At 41.9% G+C, this 27,779-nt stretch overlaps 1 protein-coding gene across 1 annotated transcript; it reads left to right on the forward strand.

The window, feature by feature from the left end:
* TRMT61A (tRNA methyltransferase 61A) lies at positions 1-27,779 on the forward strand. The gene is made up of 4 exons (XM_062628063.1): positions 1-136; positions 2,821-3,185; positions 15,922-16,188; positions 26,363-27,779. The coding sequence occupies exons 2-4, from the start codon at positions 2,855-2,857 to the stop codon at positions 26,689-26,691; spliced, it is 927 nt and encodes a 308-aa protein (XP_062484047.1). The 5' UTR covers positions 1-136; positions 2,821-2,854; the 3' UTR covers positions 26,692-27,779.

The following is a 27,779-nucleotide window of genomic DNA, read 5'->3' on the forward strand; positions in this document are numbered from 1 at the left end:
GGCTGCAAGCAGGGCTGGCGGGGCGGAGGCGGCGGGAGCGTCAGCAGGCTGCGACCGGGGAGGAAGGAGGCGCGGGGCGGGTACCGCGTGTGAGAAGAGCCGGGCCGGGCCTGCTGGCGGGGCTTAGTCCCAGAAGGTAACGGCTCTGGGGGACGGGGAGAGTTGGTGGCTGCTGGGGGGGACGCAAGGCCCCGAGGAGCGGCGGCGGCGGCCCAGGGAGTCGCTGCTCTGCCCCGTCACGGCTTAATACTGCTCTCTTCCAGGCTAATCCCTCCTCTGACGCTGCCGGCGAGCTTTTTCCCTTTCTCTTCCTTCCCTGCCCTGTCTGTGCTTTTAATCCTCCCTCAGCAAATACCGAATTACATCCATCAACCCTGACACTGCCCCGGCACAGCCGTTACGTGCCCGCCTCCGCTGGGACCGGCTCCTGTGCTCCCAGGGCGCGGGAGCTGCGTTACCACCCTCACGACCCTCAGCTGTGGGGCCGCAGGGAGGAAGAGCCCGGGAGCCGCAGCGCTCTGGGTGGGCCACCGGCCTGCGTGTTACCGGCGCCCTGTGCTGCCCCGCGGTGAGCGGGTTATGCCTGCCTCCTCATCCTCCTCGGGAGGTTGCCTGTGCTGCCCTGTCAAGCAGCCAAGCTTCTCGGAGAGGGAAGAGGCAGCATGCCAGGACTGCGTGGTAGCTGGTCAAGAGAGGTGTATCTGGGTTTTGGCTGACGGGAACACAGAATCGTTTTAGTTGTTTAATTCGTGAGGCTGCTGAGAGATTGCTTGGGTCATTTGAGTTTAGGTCGCTCCAGTCATGGCCCATAGAAAAGCTTTAAGCCCTTGCCACAAGGCACTGCCTTGTGTTCCCTTCCACTCCACACAGCACTAGTGGCAAAAGTAACTGTGTACCAAGGTATCTGTATGCTGCTTGGGAAGAGAAATGTAAGAACAGTGTATGAGGCTCTGTAGTGGTATGGAACAGAAAATGATTAAAAATGCATGAAAATGAATGTTCGTAGATTACTGTGCCCCTTGGCATAGGGGAGACAAAACTACCAAAGACCCTGCATTTACCCCATGTATGAATATAATGTGCCAGGTGAGATCTGAGAGATTTCTCACACTTGGATCTCAGCCTGCAGTGTGGTGACACTTAGCTGTGCTAAGTCTGGCGGCTCAAAGGAAGGCAAAGAAACTGGAAGTCAGTCTGTGTAATCAAAGGGAGAATAATTTTCTCCATGCCCCTGACATACTGAAGGAATGTTGCTTTTGCACATGGGTGTAACTACAGTCTAACTACCATGAAATAAATGGGTTACCATCAAAGTCCTTTCAGATGGTACTATTCTTACTGAGAGCTGAAAACTACATTGCTTTAATGCTATATAGAATGAGAGCTACAAATGCCATTTCTGAAAGTCTAAAACAGGAATGTAATTAGACAGTGCAAGCTATTAAATCTGGTTAAGCATTTGTACTATCTCACAAAGTCCAGTATATATACATTTCTGAATTCATGGGATGCCTTTCTTACTATTTCACCATATGTCCAGGCAGGCCTATTCTGCTTTGGCATCTGAATACATTATGCAATAAGCATGTCATAAACTTTGGAAATTTTGGACACAAGCGCATCTGTTTATCAGTCTCAGTGACTGCAGTGGAAAAGTTATAAATCGAGCTGCTTAACAGCAAACTGAACTATGCCGAGTTTCAGTCAACAAAAACAAGCTAGAATTTTACAACAAAAAGCTTTTCATTAAAACAGTGAAGTCAGAGCAGGCTGTCATGCCTGCAGTACAGAAGTGGTGGAATCAAATCATTTTTCTGAAGCTAAAAGTAACACTGCTTTTAATTCTGTCATGGAAGAAAGTACCAGAAGTCTGAGAAATCTGACTTTCAAAGCCTTCTGTCTTAGGGTTTGATGTTAGAAAACTTTGGAATGACCATTACTTCATGAAACTATTCCTCCCATGAACTGATCAACCTTCAGTTTAGATAGCTGCCTTATCTGAAAGGCAGCATCAAGTTTCACTGTAATGTGCCTTCTAATGTTTAGATTTTCTCAAAACCAAAATTTAATTGTAATTCTCTAAACAACTTCAATACCATGGAGCTAAAATAATACAACTGTTTGTATTACCTTGCAGATGGTTGTCTAAGTTTAGTTGCAGCACAGATCATTTCCCAGACAATTGCTTTATGCCCCTGATGGCAAATTAAAGGCCACAATATTCTTTTATCCTTGTAGTTAGTTATATATATGCATAAATTAATGCATATACTATGTTTATCCTATCTCTAAATCTTCATTTGGAAAACTTTCAAATAAACTTTTGTTACTGGATTTATACCCAGGCAAATAACAATTGTCTTGTGTTGTAAACCACCATGGTAAAGCCAGCAGATGGAAATAAAATTTACCACTTAAGAGCCTGTGGTATAACTAAGAGTTACAACTCTGAGGGTTACTGATCTTAGACTCTTGAGAGCTTGTGAAGTGGAATTGAACAGTCCTGACATTTTAGCAACTTGCAGGTTTCTCAGTATTGTGGAGCAGGCTGAGTAAATTGTAATGTATTTTCTAAATTTTCTTTAAAATTTGCTATAAAATGGGAAAAATACTGGTTATATTCAAATCTGTGGGACCTTTCAATTGATTTTAATTAGATCAAGAGTGCAGTGGGAGGAGGTTCCTGAACTTTGTGGGGTTCTCTTGCTAACATATTTGCACAGTGTGTTTTTGTTTGGTATTGGGGTAAATGAAATTACTTCAGTTTATGTCTCCATCATGATGCCTCAGAACTCTCTTGACATATTTATTCTCTTCTAGGTGACAACTATCAGCAAGCTACAAGACTGTCACAATGAGTTTTGCTGAATATGGAGATACAATAAAGGACGGTGACACAGCTATTGTGTTCTTGGGCCATGAATCCATGTTTCCTGTGAAAGTCCAACATGGCACTGTAACTCAGACTAAGTATGGGGTCATCAGGCATTCCACAGACCTCATAGGCAAGAAGTATGGTTCCAAAGTAACCTGCAGTAAAGGAGGATGGGTGTTTATTCTTCATCCAACTCCAGAACTGTGGACCATGAATCTTCCACACAGGACGCAGATTCTGTATTCCACTGACATCTCTATAATCACCATGATGTTAGAACTGAAGCCAGGCTCCATAGTATGCGAATCAGGTAATAATTAATGTGTTGAAATCCTTTATTAAGAAGTAACACCAACACTTTCATGAAAAGAAAAGGCTTATCTTTACATTTTGCATAAAGTCTCTTCTTTTTATGATACAATTATTGAATCATGATACAATTTTCACAGCCTACGCACTGAGTATTCTATTTCAAGTGCATGTGTTTCCTCATGTGCTGCTGTTTCTTCAGCAAGTGATGTTACCTCAGTATGCTGGGCTCATGTATGGGTATACCTCTGAGTATGTGTTTGATTAATTCATCTTCTTAAAATAAATATATAAACATTTTTCTTTACCTTTTCTAAAACTGTAGTTGTTAAGTAGTTAAAAATATTTTTGAGCACATGATTTGAATAAAATTCAGGCTTTAAATTTGCACTTTCAGAGAACATAGTTGAAATAACCCAGTGAAAGAGTCTGATGATAGGGTGTTGAACTAATAAGGAAAATAAAATGGAATATTTATATAGTGTGATACCATGTAAGTACATCTATTTTAGCTTTCTGTTCCAAAGTGGGATCCATTTGTAGCGGTGGAACTGCATACAGAATCGCTGTAGCTGTTTAATACAATGGATGATGTGTTTATCACATGGCTCTGTTTTGTTTCTAAACTTGGTTTAATTTATTACAACTTCGCTGATTTTGCTTAATTTGCAAGTAAGGAGTGGAATTTTATATTAATAGTTATTTTGCTGCTTAAATACAGTTTATAATAGTACCTTCATGACATTATTGCTGCAAGCAGTATGAGGCTTGCTTGATTCGAGTCCATCAGTTTGGAAAAATATGAACTGGGGTAGATTGTCCTTGGTTTTTTTTTCTGTTTCCTTTGAAGCAGTTCCACACACTTCCCTCTCAAGCATAGATATTGCAAGCATAGATCAGCATGACAGGATTGTGCTGTATTTTCTCACATTTAACATTTTCTGTTCCCACCCAAGCATAATTTTGGGCAGCCTTTGAGGCGTAATGACCACTTTCCAACATGATGAAATGCTGCTTTACATCCAGTTGCACCCATTAAGGAACAGGTGGTATACGGAGCTGGTGGCTGTATAGCAGCACTTGAAACAGGCAAAGCCACAGGCAGAGCCTCTGTAACTGCTAAAATGTTTGGGTCCTTTGAGTTTATAGTTTGGTTTGTAGGATGGTCAGGAATTTTTAGTTTTGGGAAGTAGCCCTGTTGTTCATTGGGCATTTCTTCAGCTCTTCCCCTCCTTGCTGTGTTTAGACAAGATGGGAAAAATAAACTCAGCAAATTAGTCAAAGTGTGGGAGATTTGAATTGTTATGTCCTGCCTTGCTTGGAATAGGTGGGTGTTGATGTACAGACCTGCACATAAAATGTTTTCAGTAACGTCAAAAGTACCTAGAGGTGGTAAAATGTTTAAAAGTTCATTTATCTAAATATCTAAGGAATGGAAACACTTGATGAGGTAACCTATCCAGATTCCCAAAGATGTTGTGAGTCAAAATTCATAGCCATAAGCTGTCCTTCTGGCTAATGGGAACCTGTCTCCAGGTTTATTTTAATGCCTGTGCAGTCAAAGTATTGTAACTTCAGCTTTCCAGGAAAAGTGAACAGTTTTATTGCTATAGCTGTGCTTGCATTGCTTGAAAGTTTTACTGGTCAGAAAGAAAGAGTATTGCATCAAATTCACCTGTTAATGCAAGAGATCTTACTGCAAATTTGCTTGCAACTGACCAAAAGAGGTGATTCAAATGAAAAATTTTATAGATCCTGACAACTGGAGCCTCCAGTTTGATGATGTAACCTATTTTGGTGCCATCCTAAATTAGACAGTTTTTACTGATTCAAAATAATTAGTTCTAGATTAACCTTGTGTGGCCTAGACAGAAACAGCCCAATGGCGATTAGTAGAAACAAGACAGGAAATCTGGTCTAGTAATGACATTTGAGTCTGCTTCTTGCTGGTGCTGCGTTTAGATGTATTTTGAGCATTAATTAGCATGGAGGTCTGTCTTTTTTATTATTTGAAATTGAACTTTTGTACGTAGTTGCTGATCAGACTAGAAAAGCAGGCACTGTAAAGAGGCCAGGCTCTTTGGTCTTATTAATTAGACCATGGCATTTGCCCAGTGTAAGCAGGCAGAATGGTGGATTAGTCTCCACAACTATATGAAGACTGAGAAAATAAGATGAAGTACCTTCTGTGTCATGTTGTATATGAGTATAAATGATCTTTTGTGTGTGATAATAAAAATTCAGTAGAATAACCAGAAGGCTCAATTTTATATCACTTGAATTATGCATTTTTAATTGATTACTCATAATTTGTCATAAAAGATACAAACATATTAATACAGGTTTTACTATTTTTAATCCTCTTTAATAAATACCTAAAGAGCAAGCTTGTCAGCAGTGCATGCATAATTAAAAATGATGCAAGCTGACTCTATTGAGGCTATAAGGGAACTCAGCATCTGCCTGAAGTTTCGTGACAGAGGTGTAGGAATATGATCCTTTTTCTGCCTTCTGCCAATTTCTAATTTATAAAGGTACGTTGAGATTTAAAGACTATTAGGATGATTGCTGGAGCTAACATCTCTTGAAATCATTGGTCCCTGGACTACGGAATTTCCCACTCTGACGCAGTCTTTAACAACCTGATCTTTCTAGAATTAAAGAATAATTGAGATAACTCCTAAAATACCTGCTGTGGGTGGCCTGGTATCAAGAACCTTTAATTCTCATCAGGTAACTCCGATCCCATTTGTGTTCATTGCACGTGCATCCACTGTCTAGATAAAGGAATAAGATGAATCTTTTGTGTTGCACTCTCCAAAACTAATCCTTTTATTCTACATTTGGACCAGAATGGAACCTCTCAGATATTATTTCCAAACAGAAGTGTGTGGAACCTTTTTTTTTCTAGATTTTTCCTTCCAGTGCCTATGTATCAAGGCTTTTTTGCTGTCTTCTCTCCCTGGTGAGACCTAAACAAGTGTCTATGCTAGCCCTCAGAATTACCTGGGGAATGCAATACAGCACTGTGAAACTTTATTTAATCTGATAAATCTTAGAAATATTCTGGCTTCAATGGAGCATAGTATTTAGGCAAAATGTAATTTAGTCAAAAGTATTCTAACCACCATCCCAGTGATCCTTCAGCATTCAGCAAAATCAGACTCACATGAGCAAAAAATGTTAATTGGATTTTTTTGTTTCCCTTCAGCTAAATCCCAAATTAAAAATTGCTAAACCCTGCTCATTGCCACACAACAGTGGGTTTCTGAGCCCACAGACTGGGTTTCTGAAGACTGAGAACAGTATTCTGGGTCCTCATGGTTTTTCTGTGGAGGAGTAATGAGAGCTGCCAGCCAGCCTTACACTAGAGCTTCTCAGAAACAATTATGAGATTTTCAGACTCAGCCTGGGTATAGATTTTGTTAAGAGCACGTTCATAAAAAATTAATGAGGACTTAATGATTAATGGATACTTAATAAATGATTAATAGTTTATTGTGAAGCCTTAGCAAGTCACGTGTGTGCTTATGAGTCTTCTGAAGTGCTTATAGACTTTTTGACAAATATTGCTCACATCTTTAAAATTTTTGTGATATATGTATATGTAAACTCTTTGCAACTCTAGTGTAAAGTACAGTTTGTAAGTATTAATTTGATTTTGGAACATGTTCATACTAATTAAGTCAATGTTTTATGATGTCTCTTATCTACTTCCTAGCAGCTGTTCAGGTTAGAGTGAAAACCCGATTCCTGTATAGTACCTTTTGAAGTATAAGAAAGGCCTCATTAGTACAAATATCAGAGAGCAGAGTATTCTCTTCATGTGCCAAAGAACTGAACCAAACCAACTGCGGCCACATGAGGCATCACTCCAATGTATTCAGACTTGCAGCTCACATGCATCTGATGGAGAATGCTGGTCATGCCCTAAAGCATTTGTTTCCAGACTGTCTGGACTCACTTTCATCTTGTCATTTCACTTGCCCACGAAGCGCATTTGTTATGCAGCTCTGAACTTAACAGTATTATGTTTGTTCTGTGGAAGATTGAAGGACAATGAGAGATCATAGAATCATAGAATAGTTAGGGTTGGAAGGACCTTAAGATCATCTAGTTCCAGCCCCCCTGCTGTGGGCAGGGACATTTCACACTAAACCATCTCACCCAAGGTTTTGTCCAACCTGGCCTTGAACACTGCCAGGGATGGAGCATTCACAACTTCCCTGGGCAACCCATTCCACCCCCCTAACAGGAAGGAATTTCCTTCTTATATCCAATCTAAACTTCCCCTGTTTAAGTTTGAACCCGTTACCCCTTGTCTTGTCACTACAGTCCCTAATGAAGAGTCCCTCCACAGCATCCCTGTAGGCCCCCTTCAGATACTGGAAGGCTGCTATGAGGTCTCCACGCAGCCTTCTCTTCTCCAGACTGAACAGCCCCAACTTTCTCAGCCTGTCTTCATATGGGAGGTGCTCCAGTTCCCTGATCATCCTCGTGGCCCTTCTCTGCACTTGTTCCAACAGTTCCATGTCCTTTTTATGTTGAGGACACCAGAACTACACACAATACTCCAGGTGAGGTCTCACAAGAGCAGAGTAGAGGGGCAGGATCACCTCCTTCCACCTGCTGGTCATGCTCCTTTTGATGCAGCCCAGGATACGGTTGGCTTTCTGGGCTGCAAGCGCACACTGAAGCTGGCTCATGTTCCTTTTCTCATCAACCAACACCTCCAAGTCCTTCTCCGCAGGGCTGCTCTGAATCTCTTCTCTGCCCAACCTGTAGCTGTGCCTGGGGTTGCTCTGACCCAGGTGTAGGACCTTGCACTTGGCATGGTTAACCTTCATGAGCTTGGCATCAGCTCACCTCACAAGCGTGTCAGGGTCCCTCTGGATGGCATTCCTTCCCGCCAGCATATCAACCGAACCACACAGCTTGGTGTCATCGGCAGACTTGCTGAGGGCGCACTCAATCCCACTGTCCATGTCATCAACAAAGATGTTGAACAAGACCGGTCCCAACACCGATCCCTGAGGGACACCACTCGTTACTGGTCTCCAGCTGGAAAACATTGAGCCATTGACCACAACTCTTTGCGTGCAGCCATCCAGCCAGTTCTTTATCCACCGAGTGGTCCATCCATCAAATTGATGTCTCTCCAATTTAGAGACAAGGATGTCGTGTGGGACAGTGTTGAACACTTTGCACAAGTCCAGGTAGATGACATTAACTGCTCTACCCCTGTCCATCAGTTCTGTAGCTCCATCATAGAAGGCCACCAAATTGGTCCGGCAGGATTTCCCCTTAGTGAAGCCATGCGGGCTGTCACCAAGCACCTTGTTGTTTTTCATGTGCCTTAGCATGCCTTCCAGGAGAATGTGCTCCAAGATTTTGCCAGGCACAGAGGTGAGACTGACTGCTCTGTAATTCCCCGGGTCATCCATTTTCCCCTTCTTGAAAATGGGGGTTATATTTCCCTTTTTCCAGTCATCGGGAACTTCACCTGACTGCCATGATTTCTCAAATATGATGGCCAGTGGCTTAGCAACTTCATCCGCCAGCTCCTTCAGGACCAGCAGATGGATTTCATGGACATGTGCACATTCAGGTTCTTAAGATGGTTTCAAACCAGTTCTTCTCCTACAGTGGGCGCAAGGTCTTCATTCTCACAGTCCCTGCGTCTGCCTTCCAAGACTTGGGTGGTGTGGTCAGAGCCTTTGCCAGTGAAGACTGAGGCAAAGAAGTCATTCAGAACCTCAGCCTTCTCCAAATCCTGTGTAGCCAGTTCTCCCAAGAGCTTCTAGAGGGGACCTACGATGTCCCTAGTCTGTCTTTTATTTGCTACATACCTGTATAATCCCTTCCTGTTATCCTTAACATCCCTAGCCAAGTTCAATTCTAGCTGGGCCTTAGCTTTCCTAACCTGGTCCTTAGCTTTCCCGGACAACATCCCTGTATTCTTCCCAGGCCGCCTGTCCTTGCTTCCACTTTTTGTAAGCCTCTTTTTTCAATTGAATTTTCCTCAGCAGCTCCTTATCCATCCAAGGAGGTCTCCTGGCCCTCCTGCTGCACTTCCTTCTGGTTGGGATGCAAAACTCCTGAGCTTGGAGCAGGTGATCCTTGAATATCAACCAACAGTCTTGGGCCGCTCTGCCCTCTAGGGCTCTATTCCATGGAACCTTACTAGGCAGGTTCCTTAAGAGGCCAAAGTCTGCTCTCTTGAAGTCCAGGGCAGTGAGCTTGCTGCACGCTCTTCTTACTGTCCTGAGGATCTCGAATTCAACCATCTCATGATCGCTGCATTCAAGGCTGCCCTGGAGCATCACATTTCCAACGAGCCCTTCCCTGTTGGTGAGCACGAGGTCAAGCATGGCACCTCTCCTTGTCGGCTCCTCTATTACTTGCAGAAGGAAGTTGTCTTCCACACAATCGAGGAACCTCCTGGATTGCTTGTGCCGAGCCGTACTGTCCCTCCAACAGATATCAGGGTGGTTGAAGTCCCCCATCAGAACAAGGGCCTGTGAGCGTGAGGCTTTTCCTATCTGTCTATGGAGTGCTTCATCCGTAGGTTCTTCTTGACCTGTCGGTCTGTAACAGATCCCCACAGTAATGTCTCCCATCGCTGTTCTCCCTTTAACCCTCACCCACAAACTCTCTGTTAACTGCTCACCTGTCCCCAAACAGAGTTCCATACTCTCCAGCCTATCCCTAACATAAAGGGCAACTCCCCCTCCCTGCCTGCCGGGCCTGTCTTTTCTAAAAAGCCTGTAACCTTCCATTCCAACACTCCAGTCATAGGAGCCATCCCACCATGTTTCTGTGATGACTATTATATCATAGCCCTGTAGATGTGCACACATCTCTAACTCCTCTTGTTTGTTCCCCATACTACGGGCGTTTGTATAGAGGCATCTGAGACAAGCTCCAAATGAAGCTGGCTCATTGACTGGAGTGTCTGGAATATCTCTACATTGCTCCAAGCATTTATTATAGGTGCTGGCAACTGAATGGGTGTTTTGGGATGGAATGATGTCCCCCTCCCACAACACATCTAGTTTAAAGCCTCCTTGACCAGTCTGGCAAGCCTCCTACCAAAACCGCTGCTCCAGCAGCTCCATCAACCCCCAGTAGACCTGGCCTACAAACTTGGGTCCTGTGTTCAAGACACCCAAACCCCTGACTATGACACCACCCTTGTAACCATTTATTAACCTGGCTAATCCTCCTGGCTTTTTTTAGGTCCTCCCCTGTATCCTGGAGATCCCTCTCTAAGGAACTCAGACTCTTGAATCTCTAAGGAAAAATTCAGTCTTCACATTCTCATTCCTTTTGTAGGCAGTGTCAGTCTTGAAAACTTCACTGCTATTCTTCCCCCAAATACTCAGTGTGGTCAGTGAGCAGCAGCACTCTCTGACCTCCAGTGTGCTGCCTGAAATGCCTAGTTTAGCATGGTGTCCACAACAAATAGTAGCAGAAAGAGCTAATGTTCTGTAAAGGAGGCTTCTTGATTTACTGTTTCGTTTGTCAGTTGCCAGCTCATTTTCTTAAAACTCTTTCCCTCCCTTTCCTCCTCCTACTCTCTGTCCCTGCTCTTGCCCTGTCTTACCTCTGCCACTGTGATTTGTGCCCTTGACTATTTTCACAGTAAGATATTTGGGTTAGTTTCCATCAGGTGCTTAATATCTTTTCATATATTTTTAAAAAATCATTAATGATTCTCCAGTTAACACAGACTTGCCATGTACAGTGACCAGTCTTCCTCTCTTCAGTGTTTCTTGACACATGGTAGCTGTGGAATTGCTAGCTCTGTCTAAAGAATAATTTTCTTTAGGTTTTGAGGCTCCTTTCGTTCTCATAGCTGACTCATGACCTGTCTTACTATTTGCTAGGTCTAAGTGGTGTAGGTAGGAGACAAATACAGCCACACTGTCATTGTTTTGTATTTACTCATTTTATAATAATTTTGGTAGCCAAATTTTAGAGCAGAAACTTCAGTTCTGTTAAAAATGTTATTAGATACTGTAGAGACCTGGTATTAAATTTCACTTTTCCTATTTCCAAGCAATAAGAACCAATGTTCTTGGTTTTTGCTTAAAGCAGAAGAGCTTCTTTTGCTTTATTCCCAAATCCTTTTGCATATATACAGCTGTAAACATCTATATGTTCAAAATCACTATTTGTAATTCTTTTTTTAGAAAGAAGCACCTATTATGAGAAATTTTTATGGGAAGACAAGCCAGGTGATAGCCTGCAATAAGGAAGTGCAGTAGAACACAGAATTGGGTCACTTAGGTTTATAGCTTGGATCAGATTCCAGGAAGTTAGACAAATATCCTTTGCAGTAAGAAAATGAGATGGAATAATAAACAGAAAACAGTGTAAAAATGTAGGTTCTTAGTCAGTTATCAGTCAAGTGCTATGCTAGATGCTGTGGTAATACATTTCTCTGGACAGTGTTCTGATTTGTATCTGTACTGTTCTGAAATAGCACGTTATTTTTTAACAGCTCAGATGTTGTCCACTGCAGCTTTGAAAAGGCAAGAAATGATCTTGATGTAGACATCATCTCAAGATAGGTGATGTGTGTGGAGGCTTCTCTGTGGAAACCTGTCACTTGAATTAAGCAGAGAGTGAGAAGAACAGGTCTGTTTGAGGTCAGGGGAATGATTGAGGCGTGCATCTGATCAATACTTTCTTGTCTACAAATCTGAAGGAAGTATCAGTAGGTGCTGAGCTAGAGTGTTCCATCTAGTTGTCCACTTGTTAGGATTGATACCCTTCTAAAAGTACAGTGTTTTCTTTGCCCTGGGAGAGGGCAGAAACCTTTTCCTGAGCTTAAATGTATCAGAGAAGAATAGAATGCCCTTGAGCCCACCAAAAAGGGAAGGATACTACATCAGTCTGTAGGCCGTGAGCCGCCTGACTTACATGGTTTTAACACACAGGATCTTAATTCCTGCCTTTGGACTGGGATGGACCACTTTCCCAGTCTACGTGCTGATCCCCTACACAGTGCCTACTCCTCAGGTTTTGAGCTTTTGAGTATGGCATGGTGGGTACCCTGTGGCGTGTTATTAAATACCTGCAATGCAGAAGTCTGCTTTTTGACTAAGACATTTAGGATCATAGAACAGTCAATGTCTAAGAGCATCATGTTTCCCCGAGGCATTAGCAAGTGTCCTAAGTGCTCATCTAAGTGAGCTCTAAAATGGCAGCTGTGGTGTTAGGAATGTCTTCAGCGCAGTTTGAGTTATCGTTATTTTACCTCTCTTTTATAGAGTCCATTCATGATTAATACACTGTTGTTAAATAGGCATTGTGCTGTGGTAGAGAGCAAACAGTTTCTTAGACTATAGTGGAGGCTGTCAGGAAGGCAAGCATTCTGGTGCAAAAATTACAATCTATTTGTTTCTAAAAGTTTCTTGCCTTCCACTTTATAGGTCAAATAGGGAAGATAGGCATTTCAGTGCACCTATATGAGAATGAAAATCTGTTGAAGTCCATCCAATTCTTAACTTGCCTCTTTTGATGGAAAAAGTTAATTTTTGAGCATTCAGGTTTTTGGTTCGTTTTTATGCAGGTAATTCAGCTACAATATTTCAGGCTTAGTAGCATTACTCCTTGCGTTTTCCTGCTTTCTTGACTGATTTTATATCATGCTAAGGATACCCTTAATTTCCCAATGAAACTTGAATCTGACTAGAACCATTTTGCTGAATACTACTTTTTTTCAGTAATGATTTTAAAGTAAGTAGAGAGATCGAAAGGGAATTGAGAAGGTGGTGGGAGAACTCAGATGTTAAATGTTGCAGATTTGCATGGGAGAAGGTGAATATAAACATAAATTTCCCTTTCTACTGCCAGACTCTCATATTCTTAATAAGTTGCATCAAGCATCCCAAACTGTCAGACATATCAGAGTTGAGGGTCATCATAATTGCACAGGACTGCCTTCAGAACCTGTAATCTCTTCAAGAAGAGATTTTACAATGGTGGGTGATTCATAACCATCTTGTTCTTTGTTTCCTGCAGTTTTGAGAGTTGTCACAGAGAAGGCAGGCATCATCTTCAGAAATACTCTCATTAATGATGTTCCTATGATAGAGTTTGATATGTTAAAACATGATACATATTCTCATGTTTGCGGTAGCCAGTCAACAATGAACAGTTCCTGGCAACCTTGTTTTAACAAAAGCTCTGTAATATGCATGCAAGTGATGATGACTTCCAACATCCTGGAAATTTCAGGGTTTGGCATGGAGAGAAAAGAAAAGAAGCCAAAAGATCTTAATGAGTTTCCCTAGGAAGGAGACAAACAGTATCTTCTGTGGTGTTTTTAACAGCAGATTTAAAAGGAAAGTGATTAAAAATGTAGAAGAATATGAACAAGGGAACTGGATACATGCACAAGCTTCCTCTCTCATCTGCTTACAGCCCAGCTGTGCTGACAGGCCTTCTGTTCGCTCTTTTAGATTAGCAGAGAAAGATACAGAAAGTGTGCCGTATAACTCACTTGAGACGTAAAATAATGAAATTCTGTCAGTTTGCAAAAGTTCTCAGTTGTGCAGTCCTGCCTTCTGGCATGAAATATAAGGGCAGAAGTTTAGTCATTTTAGCATCCTGTGAAAAATAGTTCCCTGCTCTTGTCATTAAAAAGGAAAAAAACCCACTACCACAAAATCAATTAAATGTCATAGAATAATAGAATCATAGAATAGTTAGGGTTGGAAAGGACCTTAAGATCATCTAGTTCCAACCCCCCTGCAGTGGGCAGGGGCACCTTACGCTAAATCATATCACCCAAGGCCTCGTCCAACCTGGTCTTGAACACTGCCAGGGATGGAGCATTCACAACCTCCCCAGGCAACCTATTCCAGTGCCTCACCACCCTAACAGGAAAGAATTTCCTTCTTATATCCAATCTAAACTTCCCTGTCACTTCTTTGTTATGCACATGTATCTTTGAGGCTTTACAACCACATGGCTATCATGCTACCCTTACTCCTTCTGACCAGGGAAAAGTTCATGTTGACCTTCAGAGCCTATGGGTGCTATGACCAGATAGTTTTTCATGTGTGCACATGTAAGTGTCTTTGCCTTTTGTTTGCTTTATTTTAATACTGTCATAAATTCACAATTGAAAATTGGTTTTCAATTGTGAAAATCAGTGGATTTTCACCTGAAGTTAAGTGTGTGTCACAGTTTCTCTCTTCCTTTGGACCTCTTTGAGGCTAGTGCTAAAATCTGTCAGTCCTCCCTCCCCACCTAATCTACCCCATTAAAGCAGGGGGAGGTTGCTAGCCTGCCTGTTGGGGTCAGAGCCCTCTCAGGGGGAAGCAGAGGAGCAGTGCTGATTCCACAGCGCAGGCGGTTGATCCGGGGGCAAACATGGGCCCTGAGCTCTGTTTACAGTCTGAATAGCTATTCTTTCAGTGCTGACAGATTAAATATGGTGCCACGGCAATGATTCTCCCCTTATGTGACTAGGTGGCAAGAGCCTTGGATCTGTGAGTAAGCTGACTTCCTGTATGGTTGTGGGAAGTGTTGTTCCAATTAAGCAGGGGAACTGTGTCCCCTAATTAATTTCCTTTCTACTCATTTCTGAACTTTCTCCACCACTGCTTTATTTCAGGTTCTGTCCTTTGTAAGCTTTTGAAGATCTGTGTTAGGTGAAAGAACTTGCTTCAGGCTGAAATTTAGCCTGAACAGTCACTGAAGATATCTAGAAATAGATTTTCTTTCTACAGGAGGAATATGTTCCAAGTACAGAATTATAAATCAATAAACACAGATAATTTGGGGCTGCTGTGGAGTTTTGAGCTTGAGGGGTTATTCTGTTAAATGCCACTTCAGTGAGTAATTTGCAATGTGAATTGGTATATGGGTGTTCTCTGCAGTGAAAGTGTTCTTTATTAGTCATTCATCTATTTAATATGCCAATTGATCGTTTAAAATAAGTGTCCTAAATTATCAAACTAAAACAAGGAAGAGAATCTGTCTTAATGGTCCCTGGTTGTACATGGTAATGGTACTTGTGTACAGTTTCAGGTATGTGATGGCTCTCTTTAGACTAAGTTAAGATTGTGTAGCTGTGCATGTATGTAAGTCACCTGCAAAAGCAGGTTGGTTGGTCTTTGTGACTGCAGGGAAACCTTAGTTTTGGATAATTTCAGTGGGAGTCAAGGATGGCCAGTGTCTCTCAAGAGCCCTGGGTAAAACAGACTTCATATCCTGCAGACCATTTGTTTGCATAGATATCAATAGGATTTTCAAGCACTAACTCTTGCCAACATCTCTTCTTTGTTTTAATAAAGCATAAGGTTTTGAAAGACATTAAAATCTGCCTTCATCTTTTTTTCATCCTAGAAGAGCCTGGCCTTTGAAAAAGAAATCTGGGTAATTTCCGTGACTTTTTCCTGTCACATGCACTTCTTTGTGTTCTGTTTGTGGCATTTGTTAGAGCTGACCCTTGGCATTAGTTTCCTACCCTAGGGAGGTAAGACAGAGTTTGCCAGATTTTTAATTAATGATTTGAGGACCCTTAAGACTGTTTCCTAGGGCATTTAGTCACTCTTGCCTTGTGAAGGAAGGACTCTTCTCTTTGAGTAGTTTAACCAGTGGTTTCTGTTCATTTGGATTTGAGGAAGTGTTCCAAGGAGTATTAATGGAGAAGAGCTGTGTTCTAATGTTTAGCTCTGACAAAAGGCATATTTCATGAGTTGTTTTGTCTTTTCCAGGTACAGGCAGCGGATCCCTCTCACACGCTGTCATCAGGACAGTGGCTCCCACGGGGCACCTGTACACGGTGGAGTTCCACCAACAGAGGGCTGAGAAGGCCAGGGAGGAGTTTCGAGAGCATGGGGTGGAACATCTCGTCACTGTCACCAACCAAGATGTATGCAAAAATGGGTTTGGTGTCTCAAACATTGCAGACGCGGTGTTCCTAGATATTCCGTCTCCATGGGAAGCCATAGGACATGCAAAGTCAGCATTAAAAGCTGAAGGTAACTGCACTTACCTCTTTCTGCTCAGGAAGTACTGTACATGCACACATCTCTGCCTTTGAGCCATACCTAGATTTGCTCCCTTCCATTGTGTAATCAGTGTTCTCTAATGTGAAAGTCTCTAGGCATTTCCAAGGCTGAAAAACCTTCAAAAGAGCTCTTCAATTTAGAGTGGAAGATTTGAAAGGAGAACTTTTTTTCCTACAGGCCTGTGCTAGCTGCTACAATTAGCATGGGCAATTTATGAAAAACCCTTTGAACCTCCGTCAAGTGCATTTCGTTAGATCTGAGGGGTGTGGGAAGCAGCAGTAACAATAAATGCTGGAAGCGTATTTCTTTGGCAATTCAATGGGAAGGTGTATGTATAAAAGGTGTTCAGACACACTTCACGTCAGTCATTGTAGACTTGAACCTATTCAACAGAGCACTCCATCAGTATTGTTAAAGAAAATGTGGTTATACTTAAATATACTTGCCAATTTCTGCCTTAAATCTTTACTATTGGAGCTAATGAGAAGTTTGCCATTGGTTGCAGTGGGAATTGAACAGAAAGGGTATCTAGCTTATGCCAGTTATTCCATGATTGTGACAGCAAGTGAGAACTGTCAAGGTATTGGATGGATTTCATTAGTTCTTTTCCCTATTGCAAAATAAGGTTCAGTGAATAAATCATTCTTTCATCCTGGAATAATTTTTCCCTTAATGTTATACTAGTGTGACTTTACTGGTGTGGATCTGAACTAACTTGTGCCAGATGACTTACATCTACAAAAGTGACTTTTCTAATCAGGAGAGCATGCTGCTACATGAATTTAGTAAAACTTGATTATGTGCCAAGGCCCAGTTGTTTGTTAAAATATGTAATCACAGGCCTGACTTTAAGTGAATTGCTAGGTCTTGAAATCACAGGATTTAAGCTTGTTCTTAACAGTCACTGAATGTACATTACCTTGCTGAGTCAGGGCTGACCTTGCTGGTAGGCTACCTCAGCTACTACTGAAAATGTTCTAGAAAGCTTTCTGATACCAGTGTAACACACACTTTCTTTTAAAAAATACTGACTAAAGAGAGCCTGGCTGGGACTCTGTACCTGCAAGGGTTACGGCTCAGTCTGTAGCTGCTTTCCAGTGTGTCCTGGGGAAAAAGGTAATTTTCACTGCACTGTACAATGCCCTTCCCATGCTCAAATTATCTAATCTAGTGAGCACAACACTCAGCTGACTTCCCAGCTTAGAAGGCGCTGCATTGCGCAGTCCAATTTGAATTATTTAAGTGGTGCACAGTTAGCATACTAAGCAGAGCTGCTTGAACAGTTTCAGGTTTTGAATCCTTGTCTCATTTGAAATCCTAAAAAAAGGTATTATAGTTCCAAAGTGGCCATGCCATCTGGCTGTGCTTTTCTGTGCCACAAGGTTATATCTGTTTAGGCAATATAGATAATGCTTTAAAATCCCACATTTTTGTGTTTGTGAAGTGGCATCACACACTTTACATTCTAGTCAAAAGGCAGACTTGGTGACTCTTGCTGTAGTTTTTGGCTGCAAACAGCCACCAGAGTCTTGAGATCTGGTACTCATCTTTTGGGTTTCACAGCACCTGAATAAGAGCCACAGACATATTTTTTTTTTTTTTTTTTTTTTATTTTGTATGGAAACAAAAGCTTTTTCATCTGAAATATAATTGATTGCAGTCATAATTGGTACAAACTTACACATGCTTCTGTTTCATTCCAAATCATGGATATTTTTTATTGTGGGTTTTCTTTTACTGCTGCAAAATCTAAAATGTGATAGAAGGGTATCTGTAATGGCTTCCCTTTCCCTACTGCAGGCAGATAGCTTTATAGGGCTTTTTTTTGTTTTCAAATAGTTAAAGCTCTTCTGCAGTAAGGACAGTCTGTGCACATACTGCCGTTGTTCCAAGGGTTAGCAACAGTGATAAAGCACTGAGTCGTTCCACCCCCGGCCTCTCTCTCACATCTGGACAGGTCACATTTAAACCATTCACACTGTGGGTTTTATTGTGGTGTGCCATGCAGATATTGCAGCTGTACTGCAGATAGTGGTAATTTATTCCCTAAAGTCTTCGGGTACTTTGGATGAAATGAGAGCTAAGCAAATTCAATCTATAACATCAGCTAGCCTCCTCTTTAAAACCACAATATTCATTATAGAGTGTTCAGCTGAACCTGTATATAAGAGAGTTCTTAACAAAATCTGATCAAATCAGTGTTTTCTCCCCTACTTAACTCAAGGTCCTGAATAGTGGCAGCTCCTAGTAGGCTGGGTGTTAATGATCCTCTTTACAGAGTACATTTATCACTGAGGGTATGCCTTGCAGTATGCTGTAAATACACCACTTATAGTAGCTTGGCCGCCCATTTAAAGCACTGCCAGCCTCTGAAAAGCTGAAAGAATAAAATGGCACAGTAGGTTTGTGACTAGAAGGTTCCTGTTTCCTGGTGATGTACTCTGCCGACATTCAGGCTTGCATCTCAGCTGCATCCTTCTGTGCTGATTTCACCACTCACACTTTCAGCAGAAATGCTGCTTGTAGTATCTCTCAGGCACTGCTGCACTGCAGAACTTGCTTTCATTTCCAGACCTGCACTGTTTTTCTTTTGCAGCATCTGCTGATTAATGCTGTTCTATAGTAGAACTGCTGTTCCCAATATCTGACCTTGACAGCTTTTTGCAGAATTGCTGTTAACCCCTTCAGGCTAAATTTTAAAAAGGTAGAAAATGAAAAAATTGTGAGGTAACAAAAATATCGTCAATATTCTGCAGTTCTTAAATGCCCTGAAACTTTTGAGTCACAGTCATCTGCAGCTGAATACTGTAGTGCTTTGAATATAATTCTGCACCCACCTACTCCACTCTCAGAAATATTGCCTATTTCTTCCAAGCCTGTGGAAGCTGAGGCAGAAACCCACTTGTACGATAATTTTCTTATGGATTTTATTTTTTTCAGGTAGGAAGCCACCTATTAGGTTGGATTGGCCTCTTGCATTATAACTCAGTCCTTAGTGGTGTTTAAATTAACAGTCTGAGTCATAAAATTATTAAAAGCACCCCTCTTTTGTTTCCTTTCTTTCTGTTAAAGATTGTACTCTTAAATTCAAACTCGCCACTTCCTCTTGAGTGTCCTAAAGCCCCTGTATTTTGAGTTTGTTAAACTGTCATTGCTGAGATACCACCTGAATCAGGTAACATGGTGCTGTCAGGTCTCCCCCCCCAAACTCTGCAAGGGAAGTCACCTCTGCACAACTCCCTCTTTGGGCCTCTGCATTTCCTGGCATCACAGAAGCCCTTCAGCAGTACTTTGCTCTTTGTAGTAGTAGTAGGCTTTCATTTCCAAAGTCTTATATTTATTTCATTTGTACACAGTGAACTTAAAACAGGTCTTGTTTGCATTTTTTTCCCCTTAGCATAGCCATTGAGTGTTGTCCTAACCTGCCAGGTTTGGTTATTACAGATGCTGTATAAGAGAATACATAATATCTCATCCTCCCAGTAGCCTGTGGTGCAAGTAAGGCATTGCCTGGTTTAGCTAGTTTCAGTTTTCATTTGGGCTTGCCTCCCTCCTCCTCTGAGCTTTCAGGGAATACCAAGTCTATGTAGAAAGTCTCACTGGCTATTTTTCTTGAGCCCCAGGGGTTGTTTGTGGTCCAGTTTTTAAACCACCCCAGTGTGGCTTTGAGGAGCAGCTGAAATCCCTGGCTGCGAGTCTCACCTCTCTGGTAACTGGGTAGGGAGTACCACAGGCTGAATCACACTGAGAAGAGGGCAGTGGCGTGAAGGCTGATGTTGTTTGGGCTTGGGCTACCTCAAGAACTCTCAGGGAATGTGTTAGGGCAGGAAGTGGAGTCTGACCGTCTAGCATGCTGTAGGCCTCCACCCATGCAGGTGCTACTCAAGTTGGTATCAGTGCTTCTCATGTCCCCAGGAGATTGTTTTGGAATAAATGGATGCATCAATGAGTGTTTGCTAAAATGTCAGCACCGACCTTTGCTAGTGTGGTACCTGGTTTGATTTGAAGGAGAATGAAGGTGAGGTTAAAGATCCACAAATTAAGTTTAGATTGAAGCACGTGTTACCCAGAGAAGTGCTATAAAGATGACCAAAGGACTGGAAAACCTGCCGCGTGAGAGAAGCCTTGAGAAGGGAAGCTTAGGGAAGACTTTATTTTTCAGTATTTAAAGGGTGGCTATAAAGAAGATGGAGACTTCCTTTTTACAGGGAGTCACATGGAAAAGATGAGGGCCAGTGGGTACAAGTTACTCCCAAGGGAGATTCCAGTTGTACAGCAGAGGAAAATTTTTCACAATGAGAACAATCGGCCATTGGAATAACCTCCTCAGGGAAGTGGTAGACTCCCCAGTATTGGAGACTCTCGACATTCATTGGACAGTGTGCTGGGGCATCTAGTCTAGGTCATGCTTTGCCAAGAGTTGCACCAGATGATCCTTGAGGTCCCTCCCAGCCTGGTAATTCTGTGATTCATATCCTCTCAACATTGAGGGGCCATCTGCTGTAGTGCAGAGCTGCCCTGCTAGGAAATAGGACCAGATAACTACACAGCTTCATTTGGCTCCCAAGCACTGACTTTGCTGAGCCAGCCCAAGTTGTTGTATATCATTAGAGTGTTAACGTAGCTCTGGTCTGTCAGGGATTGGTAGGCCAAGTGCATATGATGGGCTTGGCCTTAAGTAAAAGTGATTCTGTCATGTGTTAAGAGACAAACAGAAGGATTCCTGCATCATAATCCATGCCACGGAATGCTGGCCAAAGATATTTGCTTTTACAGAGTTTTCAGGAAGTAGTTTGGGATGAAAGAATCCTTAAGTTTTCTTCCCCAGTTTGGAGCCAACTGATTTTTTACATTTCCTTGTTGCATACTTTTGCCAGCCCATGATAGTGAGCAGGAATAAATCCCTTCTGAAGGATGCACCTACGAAAGTAGAGGTTAAGGACACATTTGCAGAAAATCACATCAAGCTCCTGTTAATGAGCTGGCAAGTGATTTGGAGAAAAATTTGTTTTCTGAACGAAGAAACATCCTTTAATTTTTTCCAACAGCCAAATCCTCTGATTTCACTTGTCAGGGAAGCTACATCGAATCGCCCACTAGTACACTTGCTTAAGGACGTTCTGTCCCCTTTTACAGAGGCAATATTTTTAGTGTCCTACTAGCACAGAGTAAATGCCATGGTGATGCTGCTCAGTGACTCTCCTGCCTCGCCTCTGCATAATGATAATGCCTGTGTAATTTTTTCTTCCTTGAGATCTTTGCAACATAATCTTCCAATTATGACAATGCACTGAAGTCCCAAAACCCAGAGCTGTGTTCTTTTTTTCAGAGATAAAAATGCTGTGTTGTATTTTTTACATCACAGAATTGTTTCTAAAATTACAGGCTCTTTTCCCTGGAAACTTAGTGGTGCTGCACTACATATGTTCTTTTTGCATCTTCTGAATAGAATCATAGAATCATAGAATAATTAGGGTTGGAAAGGACCTTAAGATCATCTAGTTCCAACCCCCCTGCCGTGGGCAGGGACACCTTACGCTAAATCATATCACCCAAGGCCTCGTCCAGCCTGGTCTTGAACACTGCCAGGGATGGAGCATTCACAACCTCCCTGGGCAACCTATTACAGTGCCTCACCACCCTAACAGGAAGGAATTTCCTCCTTATATCCAATCTAAACTTCCCCTGCTTAAGTTTTAACCCGTTACCCCTTGTCCTATCACTACAGTCTCTAATGAAGAGTCCCTCTCCAGCATCCCTATAGGCCCCCTTCAGATACTGGAAGGCTGCTATGAGGTCTCCACGCAGCCTTCTCTTCTCCAGGCTGAACAGCCCCAGCTTCCTCAGCCTGTCTTATGGGAGGTGCTCCAGCCCCCTGATCATTCTCGTGGCCCTCCTCTGGACTTGTTCCAACAGTTCCATGTCCTTTTTATGTTGAGGACACCAGAACTACACACAATACTCCAGGTGAGGTCTCACAAGAGCAGAGTAGAGGGGCAGGATCACCTCCTTCAACTTGCTGGTCACGCTCCTTTTGATGCAGCCCAGGATACGGTTGGCTTTCTGGCCTGCAAGTGCACACTGCTGGCTCATGTTCATTTTCTCATCAACCAGCACCCCCAAGTCCTTCTCTGCAGGGCTGCTCTGAATCTCTTCTCTGCCCAACCTGTAGCTGTAATATTGGGATGGTGAAAAAAAAACTGTGAAAGCACTTGTGACGCATACTAAAATCTACAAAAGTGAGAGCACATAACTTGGACACATTTTCTGTATCCTAAGCTCACGTCAGTTGGGTACTGCCAGATTTTCCATGCTTGAAACCTAATGCAGTTATCAGCTGAATAGAAGTGGTAGAGGTGTTAGTCTTTGCTCAGACAAACCAGAAACAAAATTGTTTGCTGGAATTGCACAGGAACATACCAGGAACTGCTCCTGAAGGAGGAGCAACTTTTGAGGCACTGACCTCTTGTACAGATGCAAGGATGTGTCCCTTGATTACTAATCAGTTAATGTCTGTTAAAATGTACAGAGCTTTGTGGATGCAAATCTTCTCTTTTATTTCTCCCTTCCTTTATGCTCTCTTTTCTAATAATTCCAGTTTGAACTGTATCTACAGTTTTCATATCCTTTCAACCCTATTGCTAGTTATAATGACTGCCAGGACTGTGTGGGCTTGTTCCAGCCTACAGGTTTGGGAGGTTTATCCTCTCTATTAAATGTTTCAAACTAACTCACTCCCTGTAAAACTGGAGGTAGAAAGAAATTTAAATCTTTCATACAGTCTCATTATTTTCTCCTCATCTGTAACACTTGTCAGGTGCATTATACACGAATAAACACATTTTTAGACAACTCTTCAGATCAAAAAGCTCACACAGCTTTCCAATGTGAACAGGATTAATCTCAGATAATTACTGTATCAATTTATGATGACACATAGATCTCATTAACCAAATTTAGGAATGGTAGCTTTCCTAAAAGCAGAGCTCTGAAAGAACACAAACTCAGTTTGTACTAAGAAGTTTCCGTTCAGTTGTTTTCACTGCTCTCTAGTCTCCTCCACCCCTTTGTGATCCACAGGCAGAGCAGTGTGCCCTAGCAAGTGGAGAGGGAGGGAGTACGTCTTTTCTTCATTCACTAAGGAATCCTTGGCATGGCAGGACAAGCCAATGCATATTCAAGTCTTGTAAGCTCTAAATGCCTCTTGGTGTCTAAAGGACAAGAGGGCTCTTAGAGAATCTGACAATTGTGAATGCTAAAATCTAGATTTCTGTCTGCTTGATGATTGTGCCAGAAAGGGTCTTGCCTAGCTGGTAAGCTGGTGAGGGTACAGAGGGCAGCCTACAGTTTAGAAAATTCAGAAGCATCTGATCTGGTCTGTTGGAGGTGACAGGATCTCTGCTCCTGGGACAGATGAGCATGTCCTTCTGAGTGCTGGTTTTCTGCTGCTTGCAGTCCAGTTTTTTTTCCTGGTCTAAACATACCATGGCAGTTGTAGCTTCCCAAATCTTTTTATTTTAGACAGTCTCCCTTAGTCTGGAACTGCAGTTTCTTTTTTTGCCTTTCCACCTTCTGCTAATTGTAGCTTTCCAATATTTTCTTAATATCTGCTTAATCAAACAAGTCCAGCCTTCGAGTCAAATCCAGGCAGTTTAATGGTGTTTACAGGAAAAAGCAGAGGAGACTCCTTTCCCACTTGTTAGGATCCATGAAGCCATTTGTAGGTATATTTATTTGGGAGGCATCTATAATAATAAGAATGAGAACAATAGGTATTAAAGGGAAAAACAGAACTACTAAATCCCACTGGATGCTCTCAGTTATATGAAACACCAGCTGTTACACTGGTTTCTCACTTTTCATACCTGAGAAGCTTCCAGCAGTGCAGTAAGTAAAATAACATTATTTTTTATGCTTCCCCTCTTGGTATTAACTACTGGAAGCAAGAGCTTGAAAGCCTGTTTTCTGTAACTCACGTCCCCAAGCAGTCCACTTTGCAAGGAGGCATTCTGATAAATCATCACCAAGTTTGGTGTTGACATTCTGTGCTCAGCTGGCCATCCCGAGGCAAAATGAAGGGTGCTCTGCCTTTAACTGAAGGCTTGACAAGATCCGTAGGTGGCTCTGCAGCTTGTATGGCAACAGCTGTGTGCAGGTTCCTTAGGTTTTGAGTGTAAATCCAGAGCATGTGAATTCAAAAGCCTAAACATATCTTGAAATCCTTGTAGTCAGAACAAGTAAGAACAGACTTAATGTAAATGTGATTATATTTCCCTTTTTTATTGCAATATAAATCACCAAAAACAGCCTGAATGAAATCGTAGTAAGTCTCTGGTCTCTGCACATTCCTGCTTTGCAGACAGTGAGTTATTATGAAGTGACATTTAGCTAACTTAGACATTTGTTCAATTCCCTACACAATAAGCATATAACATCTTTATAACACGTGCCTCATAGTAGCTTTCTAATTATATAACATACATTTCTTCCTGAGCTTTTCTTTTTTACATCCACAAGCATTGTAAGAGTGTCTACTGCTTTGGCCAGAAAAGATTAGCTGTCCACTTCAGCATCATTTTAGTAGCCCTGATAATCCTGGTGAACATAGAAATCCAATTTCACGGGAGCTAGCGGACTGGGTGTGCAATTAAATCAACATCAACAGAGTTGGTTAATAATGACACATACCAGCATTAATTTTGCAGGTGATTATTAGATTGGATTTTAATTGTCACTCCAGGGAATTACTTGTCCAAGGTACTTTGTTCTTATGATGCATTATAAGAATCCCTGGCTGTGGAGACTTTATTTCATGTCTAAAATTAAATCCTACTTAATGTATGGTGGATTAATGGTCATGGAAACTGTTCTTCGCAGCCCATACCCAGCACATCATTGCTGTGCAGTAACTGGAGTGCTACATTGACGCTTTCAGACCTGATGCTTTCTTTTTATAGAGATGTGACTGTAGAAACGAAAAAGAAAAAAAGGAGAGTTCGAGATAAAGCAGGCTTCATGTAGTCCCAGCATAGCCTCTATTTATAGCAGAATGCTTTGCTCTCACTTGTATGGGTTCTTTAACTACTTCCATGACTGGTGCTGGAAGGCTTGAGTGGATGAGCCTGGGAGAAGGCTGGGAAGGAATGCAAATCAGGTCAGCAAGCATTTTCATCTAATTGTAGTAAGTAAAACAATAGCTGGAGCTGCATTGCCCAGTGTTCCTTCCCCCAGCACAAAAGCTTTTCAGGAAGGGCCTTGTGGGACATTGTGTCCTGGGTGAAAGCACATGCCCTGGCTTTGTGGCAGACAGTGTCCTTATAATTCTTTGATCTGATTTGGCTGTGGCTTTTCAGAGTAAATCTGAATCATTCTATTCTCAGCTGTTAAGGTGACATTGTAGTACTCAGAAAGTTGTAGGGGGCCTACTAATACTCTGTATTTAGAATCAAAAATCTGAACTGTGCTCAGATAAGGAGACAAGTGTCAGATTATCACTTAAAAGCCCTATCCTAGAGTTTTGAGGCATTTGCTGTAAACCTTCCTGATATCCAGTAAATTTTAATGCTCGGGAGACATGCTAGTCAGTTTGACTAAAAGGGAAAAGCCTTAACATCCCTCCGTCTATGGCCTGGAGAGATTACTTTATTCTGTACATGCATACCATCGTTCTCAAATAAACACAGCCGCTTTTGTCAGACTGTGTGTGCACGCACGCTGATATTGTAATGAAGGCAACTCAGTACAGTGTGTGGAGAATGACTTCTGGCTTTGTGTAGGTGCCAACTTCAGTTCAGTCCTCAGTCCGGAACAGTGGAGAGTGATTCTGAAAGGGTCTCTGCTCTAAAGGGATCAACATTAATGGTTTTATCATGAACAAATGCAGTGGGCAACACAGGATTTGGAAGATGAATGAAGTTGCTGTTGCAGTTTTTAAAGGGTCTGAAGCATCTTGTAGAGTCGTCTGTGTTTGATTTCATGCTGACACTAAACCTGCAGAGTTGCCTCACAGAGATTTTCTTGAAGAATGTTTTCACTTTGTCTGTGTAACAGTAATTCTATGGGCATCTGGGAGAATTTGAAAAATGATTAAAAGTGCTGCATTTTGGTTTTTGCTCTCTTCTCCACTGCCTGTCTTATTCTGCAGGTGGCCGCATCTGCTCTTTCTCCCCCTGCATTGAACAAGTCCAAAGAACCTGTCTAGCGATGGAAGAATATGGTTTTACAGAGATTAACACCTTGGAAATTCTGCTCCGAGTGTACAATGTGAGGACAATTAGGTTGCAAATCTCTGACCTTGGAAAAGCAGCTGAGGATAATTCTAGCACTGGCTTTGACAGCAGCAACCCGTCAAACCAAGGTAGCCCATGCTCTAATCTGCAGCAAGGAGCTGTGCAGTTCAAAAGTGGTGTGCCGCTCAGGGAGATGGTTGGTCACACTGGGTACCTGACCTTTGCCACCAAGAGCCTGTTCTAGTACATGTTGAGTTTGTGCAGTTTGGAGTGTTTTGTGTGTTTGTGTGTGTATTCTGTTTTCATGGTTCTTTTTTGTCAGGCATCCAAAGTTTTACTTGTCATGGAATTCCATATATAGTCAGATTTGGTTTGAATATGCTTTGTTTAAATAGCACACAAGCATTAAGCAGAGCAGCATCAAGGGAATGTTGAAACTCTGGAATGGTGTTCCAGTTGCCATCAGAAAGAAGATTAATGAAAAGTGAATGGCCTTTCACTGGAATGTGCAGAATAAAGATCACTCCCAATAAGAGAGCAAAACAAACAGCACACAAATTACAATTAAGCTGGATTTTTTTCCTCCTCTTTTCTGAATTACTTTCCCAGGTTTATGTTTTTTTTTTTTCCTAGCAACACTAGACGCCTTTTTTGAACTTCTCTAGTGTCTATGTTGCTCTTAGGAATGAGAAAGTGCCTACTTCCTTCATATTAGGTACGGATGTTGACAGCACAACTGATCACAGAATTAGTTTTTCCTTGGAATAGCATTCAGCTGCACAAAGGTTTATTGGCACCACTCAGGAACATAACCTCTTACTCTATTCCAGACTGGCATCTTCAAATCATTTCAATTTCACAGAGGTGAAATTGAAGTGTGCTAAACTTTTCAAAGAGTGCTAAACTTTTGATGGATTTGGTTTAAACTGGTATGTTGTGCTCATCAATTTATAGTAGAAATTTGGATTTTCCAATAGATCATCCACTTTCATAGTTGGTGAATCCACTATGAAAATTCACTGAACAGCTGGTTAATATTCTCTGAACACCTCTTTGTAAGTGGTGTGGCTAAGGTTCTGTTTGTTTGATGGCTTATGTGCATTATGGTGTATTATATTCCTGCAGTTGAATGTCAGAAAGATTGGTTTTGGCAGGGTTTCTGTCTCAAGATTGCATCAATAATGCAAACATAGTAAAATCCTCAACCAGCTTTATTAATTCAGTTTTCAGACCATTTATTCTTTGGTCTTCATACAAAACTGATGGGTGTGATGAATTATTTGAATGCTGGATTAAATTCTGTATTTACAGATTAAAATAATTATGCAAATA

Source organism: Pezoporus occidentalis, unplaced genomic scaffold (assembly GCF_034315485.1).
Source record: "Pezoporus occidentalis ecotype Australia unplaced genomic scaffold, CSIRO_AGI_Poc_V1 ctg31, whole genome shotgun sequence".
In the NCBI taxonomy this organism is placed as follows: Eukaryota; Metazoa; Chordata; class Aves; order Psittaciformes; family Psittacidae; genus Pezoporus; species Pezoporus occidentalis.

Excerpts from the sequence above, each read along its gene's own strand:
- TRMT61A (XM_062628063.1), top strand. The coding sequence starts at position 2,855 with ATGAGTTTTGCTGAATATGGAGATACAATAAAGGACGGTGACACAGCT. Across the intron at positions 3,186-15,921 it reads CTCCATAGTATGCGAATCAG|GTACAGGCAGCGGATCCCTC; the intron begins GTAATAATTAAT and ends TGTCTTTTCCAG. Across the intron at positions 16,189-26,362 it reads GTCAGCATTAAAAGCTGAAG|GTGGCCGCATCTGCTCTTTC; the intron begins GTAACTGCACTT and ends CTTATTCTGCAG.